This window comes from Lathyrus oleraceus, chromosome 6, assembly GCF_024323335.1.
Source record: "Lathyrus oleraceus cultivar Zhongwan6 chromosome 6, CAAS_Psat_ZW6_1.0, whole genome shotgun sequence".
NCBI lineage: Eukaryota > Viridiplantae > Streptophyta > Magnoliopsida > Fabales > Fabaceae > Lathyrus > Lathyrus oleraceus.
In genome coordinates this window covers 513,451,431-513,463,579 of record NC_066584.1, presented here as the reverse complement: position 1 = coordinate 513,463,579, position 12,149 = coordinate 513,451,431, and the positions used below count along the sequence as shown (strand labels likewise).

Sequence of the window (12,149 nt, the reverse complement as noted above, 5' to 3'; positions counted from 1 at the left end):
GATGCCACTAAGAGCTATCTTAGAATTAGAAGTGTTTGATGTCTGGGGTATAGATTTCATGGGTCCTTTCCCATCTTCTTTTTATAACAAATACATCCTCGTTGTAGTTGATTACGTATCAAAATGGATCGAGGTTGTAGCCTCTCCCACTAATGATGCACGAGTAGTAATTAAACTTTTCAAGAATCAAATCTCCCTAGATTTGGTGTACCAAGACTTGTGATTAGCGACGAAGAATCTCACTTCATTTCCAGAATCTTCGAAAGATTGTTGTTGAAATATGGAGTCTGACACCGTGTAGCAACGTCGTATCACCCTCAAACAAGTGGACAAGTTGAAGTTTCCAATAGAGAAATCAAACTAATTTTAGATAAAACCGTTGCAACCTTAAGGAAAGATTGATCTGTAAAACTTCATGAAGCTATGTGGGCTTACAGGACAACTTACATAACCTCGATATGAATAACACCATTCAAACTAGTTTATGGTAAATCATGTCACCTACCTGTGGAACTCGAGCATAAAGCTTATTGGGCCATTAATACCCTTAACATGAATTACACAACTGCATGCGAGAGAAGAATTTTGGATATCCATGAATTAGAAGTACTTAGATTAGATGTCTATGAGAATGCCCGTATTTATAAGGAAAGAACCAAACAGTGGCATGATAAACAAATTACAAGGCGAGAATTCAATGAGGGTGACGTATTCCTTCTCTTTAATTCTCGACTCAAATTATTTCCAGGCAAACTTTGTTCTAGATGGTCTGGCCCTTTTGAGGTCGCGAGAGTTTTCCAAAGTGGAGTTGTGGAAATAAGAGGTAAAATCAATGAACCATTCGTTGTAAATGGGCAGCGAGTTAAGCACTACCATAATTTAGAGAATAAGGATTTCTGCATGAGTTACAAATTATAGGAGTTGCCTGCTCTTTCGAAAGATTAGCACAGTTCCAAATTGATGTCGAGCTCCCGACATTAAACGAAGCGATACATGGAAGGCAACCCACAACCTTTAATTTTTATCTTTTCTTTTTAGTTGTTTTCATTTTCATTTTCATTTTTATTCTATGTTTGTTATTATTATTATTACTAGCGTCCAAACGGGCACTCTGTGCCCGTTTATCCGCTTTTTTTTATTGCGCTAACGGGTGAGAATATTAACAGTGTCTCTTTTTATAAATTTGATTTTAATATAAACTATTTATATGATGAAACATATGATATTTATTCATATACATATTAAATTTTGTTTGCAATATGTAATATTCACGCATTAAATTTTGTTTGAATTGAGAAAACCGCATTGTGACGTGACTATATTCAACCAGTTTTTTCAAGAAAATCAATAATGTGAGTGGAATAATTTGATGGTTAGGAATACCGTATTATGGAAAATCAAAATAGGTTACACAAAAATTAAATTTTGTGTTTATATATTGTTATAGATTGTTCAGAACAATAAGAAGATTTAGATAAAATAAGAAGAAAAAAATATTTCTCACAGCTTATTAACCAAATAAACATAAACATTAACAAAGATATTAAGTGACATTGTTGCTTAATAGGAATGTCAACCATGAAACTGAAATCATAAATATCTCCCGTTTCACTGCAAAACAAATGAAGAAATTTTAGTAGTCAAAAATATAGTGTAATCTAGTGAGTACACACCAAGTGTGACATTGAAAAAGTATAGTTGAACGATTTAATAGATAAATACTTGAGGTTGTGACAACAAAATTTCTTTAAAAACTATATTTTTGGTAAAATCCCCTTCTTTCCCATCTACTTTTCCGTCTTTAATTAGCACTCTTGTTGCAGCCCGCGAAACACCTCTTGATAAAGCAACATACAATTGTCCGTGACTGAAAACATATCGTGGAAGATAAATTCCGACATTAGGAATTATTTGTCCTTGTGATTTATTTATAGTGATTGCAAAATTTAGTTTGACAGGAAACTGTTTTTTAATAAGCACAAAAGGAAGTCCCGCACCATCAGTGGTTTTGAGCTTAATTCTTGGCAAGAAAGATCTTTTGCCAACGTTGTGGCCTGTAAGTATTTCAACATCAAGCAAATTCATAAAAAAAAACCACGACATAACAATCTTGTCCCATTACACAACCCAAATTTAGGGTCTATGTTTCGCAACAACATCAGCAGAACCCCTATTTTTATCTTTAAAATATGTGGTGGTAAAGTACCAGGAGCAATTGTGTGTAAGTATTCATGTTGATATAGATTATGAGTATCACCCTCAACCTCATCAAAAGATAACAAAATATGTTCATCTCCAGGGAACTTATTAATAATCATGCCATTCAACATATGTACATCACAATTTTTGGGAGTAAGTATGCCTCTCTCCACCATATATGAAGCATCCCATCCATGGTTTTCTAATTGAGGAAATGTATGTTGTATAAGCTTTTTTATGGAGCTTTCTCCTTCCCATGGTATTACAATTTTAGCAGACATCTTGACCATGTCATCCTCTTTAGCAGATTCATTGCCATCTCCAATCCTCATCAGAAACTGTGGGAACTCGTGGTCATGAATTGATCGCATATTTTGGCGCAAATGTAGGATCTTTATGGTGGTCCATAATTGAGACCTAACAATACATGCTGAAATCATTTGTCCTTTACTTACTTTTTTAATAACAGGAAGCACTTAGAGAAAATATCCTCCCATGATCATTATTGTTCCACCAAATGGAGCATTGATATTCATAATATCTTACAGTGATGGATCTAATGCTTCCATGCAATATCTATTTATCATGGGTGCTTCATCCCAAGCGATTACATTGGTTATTCTAATAAGTTTTGCAAGGTCATAATTCTTTGTTATTTTGCAAATAGAAAGGGGCTCTATATCAATGGGGATCCCAAATCGAGAGTGTGTAGTTCTACCACCAAGTAATAATTTAGCAGTTATGCCTGAGGAAGCTGTTGCTAAGACAATTTCACTATTACGTCTCAAATTTGCCATTATAGTTTGATAAAGGAAAGTTTTACCTCTCCCTCCAGGACCATAAACAACAAAAATTGACTTTGTTTTTGGTGAATGGCATTCATAATTGTATTTTAAGCACTCATCTGGTCATTATTTAACTTCTCAACAAATTGAATATCTTCATTTGGAATTTGGACCGACAACTCTTCTTGAATAATTGTTGGCACTCCTCCGACTTCATTTGTTTCCATTGTCAACATTGGAAGATCATAGTTTTTGATTAGTTTTCCATGTAGCAGCAAAAGATCTCTCAATTCCCTCAATAACATATCTAAAAAGTTATCTCCCACAATAATAGTTGTCATTTGATAATCCTCCACCATGTAGGGATAAAACTCATTAAATAGGCCTCTAACATCAGTTGGTTCACAAAAAATTAAAACAGTCACAAACAACCTTCGTAAAGCATATGGCATACACATATTTGATGCTTCAAGCATACATTCACGAATACTATTGTCACTCTCTAATAACCCCCAATCCTCTGCTGCTTTTTTGAACGTGAAAAAACATGCACCATTATGTGTAAGAAGACATTCTCGGCTTGTTGGACCTCTTAAATGAGACAACAAAACACGTAAATAAAATTTCTCACCTTCTGAAGGAGATACTCTATAGATTCGACCAATAACTTTTTGTTTTGTCCGTCTTCGCTGCCATTTTTTGACCCCTTTTAGCCAACAATAATGCTCTATAATATCTCTCTACAAACAATTCCTAGAATTTGGATCCATTTGGTTTAGTGCAAAGAATTCAGTGAGCATGGTTACTACATTTTAGTTATCATTAAGTACATCTGTGATTCTTTGATGCTTATAGAACCACACTTGATGATGATTTGGCAAGTGGATTTATAGTCTTTCAACAGAGGGATATAACTTGTAAAGTGTGAATTTAAATATTTTTCACAATGCCTCTGGAGCACAAATCCATCTTGCATCAACATATTATTGAATCTCATCCATACATGTACCTCTGTGAACCTCCATTGCAACTTGATCAGGACCTTTGTAAACATATTTATTCAAATATTTAATACTTTTGATGTTGCTGCAAATCTCATCATTGATGTGACAATCGAACTTCAACAACAACCATGGATTATAAGGAACCATCCATCTATTATCAACATACTTATTTCTATTTAAAAAATGGGATCACTAAACCTTCTCCTATACTCAGGATATGAGTCATTTCCATGATGCGTCTCTTCACAAAAGTCCTTTGGGTATCTTTTTTTACAATGACCATTCTTCATACATGGAGAGCTTTGATTCAATACTCCACATGGCCCGTGGATCATGTGTTTTAACACAGCTTCATACAATTCTGGTTCAGATTCATGTCGTGGTATTTCTGCTTTCACCATATTATCATACTCTTCAGGTTCTCGTAACTTGTCATTAGTATCCAAGATGAGTAGCATATGCACATGTGGTAGTCCATGTTTCTGAAACTCGGTTACATACATATAACTTTTAACCCTCCCTAAGACTCCTTTGTTAATGACAGCATCCTTCAACTGCTCAAATTTTGATCGAAAAATTCTTGTTAGCAAATCAGGTCGATCTTGTGGGGTTTTATGGAAGCCTAGTTCGGAAGTTATCTCAATCCAAGAAGGATTGCATGTCATTGTAAGGAATATATTTGGTTTACCAGTGTTAAGAAAAATGGTTAAACCATCTTGGTATCTCTATGTCATATCTCGCTTACTGCCAATAAATGACGATAGCAGTATTGTTCTTTGTCCGACATTATCTATAGAAATATATGAAAAGTATAAAACTTAAATGTGTCGATAGTGGTAAACATAAAGTATACGCTCTTCATGTATAAATATAATATGTTATATTAAATACCTACGTTATTCTCCCCATTGTGCAATGCATCTTGTAACCCCTGATATACCTCAGATCGAATATTATTTTGATTTTTTCGAATCCATCTCAACCTTCCTGTTTCAATCCTTACATAATTGTCTACAACATATTATTGTAAAAGTTGACCCGATTTTAACAATACAGATAGATCATTACGACGAATCTACATTGAATAAAATAATCAATCTTGAATTATTTTTTCACATATTTAGAAGTATATTTATTAGAAAAATAGTTCAGCGTGTACCTGAAGCACATAACTGTAGTACTCTCGGCATGTGATCAGTCACCATTTTCACTATATTTTCGTTGCTTATCCGACAAGAAACCAAGGATTTTGAGACACTGTGTACGCATAAAGTTCATTTTCATTCCCTTAAGTTATTTAAGCAATTTTATTAATTGTCAGATTTATTTTATATTTTCGTGATTTTACGTGTAGGATATCTGTGTTTTTGTCCAACAGGTCCAGGTGGAAGAACCGAGGAACTCGGAGCGAGACAGTGTGGAATTCCGGCAAGCAAAGTAATGGAAAAATCCCGATACAAGAGGCCTGACACGGCCACCCGTGTCATGCAGAAGGAGAATGAAGCAAAAAAATAGTAGTCTGACACGGCCCGTGTCAGGCCTTATTCCATACCGTGTGGAGCCCCCATGGGCGTGTCAAGTGAAGCAGTGAGCTGACACGACCACCCGTGTCAGTTGACACGGGCCGTGTCATCCCAAACCCAAAATTTTCCCTTTTCATCGGGCTTTTGATTATCGGGCTTGCAGAGAGATTTTTGGACATGTCCACCTATTGCTTGGAATTTTCACTATATAAGAGAACCTTCTACCAAAGAAAATATCATCTTGGAACGAGGCAAAACACAGTATTGTCAAGCAGTCAAGGGTTTCAGAGAGCAAGACATTCAGAGAGCTGAAGGTTTTCTTGAGCGGAAACGATTGAAGATCAAAGGCATCCAAATACTTGTAATGTGTAATTTTCATCTTGCATTTGTTTTGAACAATATGAGTAGCTAAACCCCCCAATTCTAGGGGGTGTCCTTGATTTTGAATTATAACGAATTTGATTATACTTTTGCACTTATAATATTATTCTTACAGTAATCTTATGATGTGTTTAATACTTTCTCTTTCGGACCAATCGAGATTATTTTGTGGTTATCAATTAGGCTGGACCGCCATTGATAAGGTTTTCTTAAGGTTACTCTGCATTAGATATCACCTAGGACTAGGGATACCCTGTATGAACCAGAGTGTTCTTGATATAATAAAGTTTAACTTCACCTTAATTGCCCATGGACATAGAAATTAGGGTAGATTGATTAAAGGTTTTCTCACCAAGGACTTGGGAGAAAATACCCTTGAGAACTAGTAGTAATTGATATTTGTTGATGCAATAGTGACTCAGAGTTGTTACAGGGATAAATCATACACCTTCCCTGGCATTGTTCCTCTTACCCTGCAAACTCTTATTTTCATCCTTATTTGCCTTTGCCTTTGTTTTTATAATTTTGAATCTAAAAACCCAAATCATATTTTTTGTTTAATTTAATGATAATTTGAACTCGATATTAACGTGCAGTCCTTGAGATCGACATTCGGGGAATTTACCCGTTATTACTATAATAGACAAAATAGTACACTTGCTATTTTTTCGATCAAGTTTTTGGCGCCGTTGTCGGGGACTGCCAAAATATAGAGTTTAACTTTTAGTTCAATTAAAATTTTGTTGCTCTGCAATAAAATTAATTTTCTGTCATTTATATAATTTAATTCACTAATCTGTGTATGCGAGGAGAGCCCTCACCGGAATTTCTTTTTGACGCAGAAATCGAGAGAATCCTTCATCGGAGAAGCAGAAACGCTGGAGTGGATTCCAAAGAAGAAGTTCCCTCTGATCACTCAAATTCAGAAAAAGAAACCATGGTTGAAATTCCTCCAGTTCCACCGCTTCCACCTCCGGAAAGACTCCTAGGTGATTATAGAGGTGCAAATGCGTCGGGTGGTAGATTGACCATTGTCAACCAACCGGTGAATGTGACGAACTTTCAACTACATCCTAGCACAATCAATCAACTTGAGAGAAAATCTTTCACCGGAAAGGTTAATGAAGATGCCAACAAGCACCTGCAGAGATTCCTGACCATGAGTACTACTTTGAAAATTGGTGGTCATACTGATGAAGTAAAGAAGTTAAGAATGTTCTCGTTCACTTTATCTAAAGAGGCGGAAGAGTGGTTCTACTCTCTACCAGCTGGCAGTATCACATCATGGGAAGAGATGGAAACTACTTTCTTAAATGAGTGGTTTCCCGCATCAGTATTTCTAAGAAAAAAGGTATGAAATCTTGAACTTCAAACAGAAAGATGATGAGTCTTTGGGAGATACCTACAAAAGAATCAAAAGGGTCCTGGTAGCGTGCCCAACTCATAATATGGATCAGACTGAACAAATGCAGATGTTTGTGAATGGGCTGAAAATAAAGACAAAACAGTTAATTGATACAGCAGCCGGTGGCTCAACAAATTTCTCAACAACCATCGGTATTAAAAGGATCATTGAAGCGATAGCCGCAAATGAGCATCTGGAATCATATGATAGGTGTACAAGCAAACCAGAAGGAGTCATTGACCTGAAAGTAGAAGCAAATAAAATCCGTTTAGAAGATACAGTCGTTGCTGAAGTGGAGAAGAAATTGAAAGCGATGAATATAGGTACTCAACAGGTAGCCCAAATTCAACCTGCTCAGACCATCACTTGTGAAATCTGTAATGGACCTCACCACACTGTGTACTGCTTTGCAACTCCTTAACAAATTGAAGAGATAAAATTCTTAAAGCAGAATAACCCCTACTCTAACACTTACGATCTAGGTTGGAAGAATCATCCAAACTTCTCCTAGAAAGATCAACAACGGAATGTTCCACAACAGAGTCAAGGTCAATATCAAACTCAATATCAACAACAGCAAGCTCCAAGGAAAGCAGACTGGGAGATTTCCATTAAAAACATGGCAGCTCAAAATAGGCAATTTGAAGAAGAGACGAGAAACAATCAGAAAAACACCACCGCCTCTCTAAAGAATCTTGAAGTTCAACTGGGGCAGATAGCACAACAACTAGCAAGTTCTCGAACACCAGGTTCCTTACCAAGTGAAACAGTTCAAAATCCGAGAGGTCAAAAGAATATTAGTATTGTCACGACGAAAAAGAAAAAGGTTGCTAAAAAGAAAAAAGAAATATATCACCGGGCGAGCCGACTGAAGAGGAAATTACAAAGGAGACTAAACCGGCGATTAAGTTGCTCTACCCTCATAGAGTGACTAAGAAGGAACCAAGCGAGTCAGACTTGGAGAAATTCATGACAATGTTCAAAAAGGTTGAGGGTCATATGTCTTTGTTTGAAGCACTCAAAAGAATGCCCATGTACAAGAAATTCATGGAAGAGGTAATGGCTGAAAAGAAACCAACAGCAGGAGAACAGGTAGCCTGGAAGGAAAAGTATAGTGCAAACTCACTGGGGAAGAAAATTCATAACAAACAAAAGGATCCGGGAACGGTAACAGTACCATGCACAATTAAAGAAAGAACCTTCAAAAAGGTACTAATAGATTTGGGAGCTAGTGTGAGTCTGATGCCATTATCAATCTATCACAGGTTGGGTATTATAAATGTCAGTGATATAAAGACCAATTTGAAGTTGGCGGATCACTCAAGAAAGGATGCATATGGTATAGCAGAAGACGTATTAGTAACAATAGAGGACTTGATTTTTCCTGTTGATTTTGTAATCCTAGACATACCTGAAGATGATGAGGCACCCATCATTCTGGGTCAACCTTTCATGCAGACAAGTTGATGCAAACTTGATATGGACCAGGGCACGTTAACCTTGAAAGCTCACAACAAAGAGATAACATTGAATGCTATTGAAGACCAGGAGCTAGAGGAAGATATAGAATCTCACTATCAAGTAGGCTTAATCAGGACAGAGGCGAGAAGGCAGAGTAACATGCCAACATCAAAGAAAGATGCATGAAGGTCCTCTCGACTCTCATCACTGCCATTAGCCACCCTGAATGGAAATACTCCCATCTTTATTCCAAAAACCAAGAGAAAGAAGAAAAAACGAAAACATGGTAAGGAGATGAAGGTTAAAAAGGACTTGTGGCACAAAAGAATCCATGCGGATGAAAGAGACAGCTTCCTAGTTTTGGACAAGAGGTGCAACAAGGTTTGGAGGCTGAAGAACCCCCCGTAACAAGGGGAATGAATCATCGAGCCACGTGACGTTAAACGAAGCTCTTCGTGGGAGGCAACCCACGCATTACTAGTTTTAATTATTGTTTGTATTTGTTTGTTATTTTAGGTTTGCACAGTGCCTTGCATAAAAGAGCGAAGGTACTCACATGGAAAAGGTTGAAAATTTTGAATTTCGTGTGGGCATGTTGCACTTTCTGCCCCATCCCCCTTAGTGGGGCACTGTGACTCACCCTCCTTCTATACTATTCTAAAACATTGAGGTCAATGTTTAGTTCAAGTGTGGGGGAGGTTTTCATATGCTTTTTACATTTTTTTTCTGTTTTATGTTTTATTTGATTAGTTCCCAATTTTTACCGTTCATATTTAGTTTATTTTTACTGTCGGGTATCATCTGTTGCATGTATTTCAGGTTCTTGGTATTATAGTGGGATGAGGTAATGATCAATAGCTGTAGTGGATGAAATGATCACTTCACTTACTCTTGCTTGTTGTGAAGGATCTTCTCAGAAAGTCGATACTGCTGAAGAAAAGATCAGACGCAATTTCTAAAGCTCAACTAATGTAGGTTCCCTGTGCATTCCGAGTTGAGTAAGAAGTCGCACCATACTCGAAGTACTGTGGATGTTGTCAAGCTTTACCTAACATGGTAAATGCATAAAAGGCCAAACACATTTGTCATCATGAGTGATAGTCAGGTATGTCTTTATCACTCTAACTTTGCGTAGGTTCTCTGGGAGTTTCACTTCATGTATACACACACTGAGGCACGTTGTTTGATTATAGCTCTGAGCCTTTCTAGCCATCCCGTTAATGTTATCCTTTGTTAACCCCATTTGAGCATGTATCCATTGTTTGTTTAACCCCGTAAATGTACCCCGCGGCCAAAACACTTCCTTACCTTGTTCGGAGTCAAGTTGATATTATTAAAGTTGTGTTGAAATTCTAAGTTTGGGGTAAAACCCCATAAGTTTCAAAAGCCAAGGTGAGTGTGGAAAAAAAAGAGAATCATCGAGAAAATAAACTTGAGGGTTCAAAAGAGGCACGGGCCAAAGAAGGACACTCGATTGAAAAACAAGAATAGAAAAGAAAAACCCGAGCTATAAAAAAATATATAATAAAGGAAAAGAAAGAAAACGAACAAACACAGTAAAAATAATAGTAAAATTGACTCTGAACCAAAAACCACTTGTTTACCGTTTTGTTTGGAATATCCACACCATAACCCAAACCCCGTTACAACCCGAAAGACCTTAAAAAGCGTGTGTTATATGTAGTGGATATGAAAGGAGAAATTATTCAGATTTATGAGTTGATATTGCATATTCTGAATTGGGGGTGAAAACACTTAAACCCCGAGAGACTTGGTGAGAGTGTGATGTAAGCTGACAGGTGAAGTGGTATCTCGATGAGGAAATGCGACAGAAAACTCATTAGGAAAAGCAGGAACTATACAAGGGGGAGTGAAGGCGCTGGCGAAAGATCTCAGTAGTATCATGGTAAGAATACAAATGTTGGGAAGTGACACTTTGTCATATAGGACATTACTTGAGGACAAGCAATGAGCTAAGTTTGGGGTTGTGATCAGTCACCATTTTCACTATATTTTCGTTGCTTATCCGACAAGAAACCAAGGATTTTGAGACACTGTGTACGCATTATGGTACCTTTAAAGTTAATTTTCATTCCTGTAAGTTATTTAAGCAATTTTATTAATTGTCAGTTTTATTTTATATTTTCGTGATTTTATGCGTAGGATGTCTGTGTTTTTGTCCAACAGGTCCAGGTGGAAGAACCGAGGAACTTGGAGCGAGACAGTGTGGAATTCTAGCAAGCAAAGGAATGGAAAAATCCCGATACAGGAGGCCTGACACGGCCACCCGTGTCACCTGACACGGGTCATGTCAGGCAGAATGAGAATGAAGCAAGAAAACAGTAGCCTGACACGGCTCATGTCAGGCCTTATCCCATACCGTGTCAAGCCCCCATGGGTGTGTCAAGTGAAGCAGTGAGCTGACACAGCCACCCATGTCAGCTGACACGGGTCGTGTCGACCCAAGCCCAAAATTTTCCCTTTTCATCAGGCTTTTGGTTATCGGGTTGCAGAGAGATTTTTGGGCATGTCCACCTATTGCTTGGAATTTTCACTATATAAGAGAACCTTCTACCAAAGAAAATATCATCTTGGAACGAGGCAAAACACAGTATTGTCAAGCAATCAAGGATTTCAGAGAGCAAGGCATTCAGAGAGCTGAAGGTTTTCTTGAGCGGAAGCGATTGAAGATCAAAGTCATCCAAATACTTGTAATGTGTAATTTTTATCTTGCATTTGTTTTAAACAATATGAGTAGCTAAACCCCCCAATGCTAGGGGGTGTCCCTGATTTAGAATTGTAACGAATTTGAGTATACTTTTGCATTTATAATATTATTCTTACGGTAACATTTTGATGTGTTTAATGCTTTCTCTTTCGGACCAATCGAGATTGTTTTATGGCTATTGTTACCATGAAAAATCTCTAAGGCATGCTGAAAGCATAGGTAATGACAGAGTCCTGTGAATTTGGGGGCATACCCCATCAAAGGATGAAGAGGTGTTGGAGGCAAGCAAGAGTAGGAAAAACACAAGTCAAAGGATGAAGCCGACAAGAGAAGCTGGTCTGGTCGACAGGCCATTTTTGTCGACCAACGTGAAGTTTAGGACTTAAAGAATTAGAGCCAAATGTGCAGAAGACAGCATCGCACTAACGTCTGGGCGGGAGAAATTTGAAATTTAAAATAACCAGCGGTTACAAAAAGAATAAGAGCGCCAGAATCTAGAGCAGTTAGCAAGACATGGGTGCAACGGTTATGCAGATCGTGTGACATAACATCTGCTAGTTTCTAGGAGTTTTAGCTTATGAGCAGTTCCTTTAGTATTAGTATAAATAGAATGTCCCACGAGAAGCTCAGGGTGTTCACTTTGTACTGAAAATCACTTGTAAG

At 37.3% G+C, this 12,149-nt stretch overlaps 1 protein-coding gene across 1 annotated transcript; it reads right to left on the bottom strand.

Moving 5' to 3' along the window:
* Window positions 1–1,707: 1,707 nt before the first annotated feature.
* LOC127096500 (uncharacterized) lies at window positions 1,708–2,996 on the bottom strand. Its single transcript, XM_051035061.1, has 3 exons — window positions 2,746–2,996; window positions 2,207–2,616; window positions 1,708–2,054 (listed from the first exon to the last, which is right to left on the bottom strand). Exons 1-3 carry the CDS (start codon window positions 2,994–2,996, stop codon window positions 1,708–1,710), a joined length of 1,008 nt encoding a protein of 335 aa, XP_050891018.1.
* Between the last annotated feature and the right edge of the window lie 9,153 nt (window positions 2,997–12,149).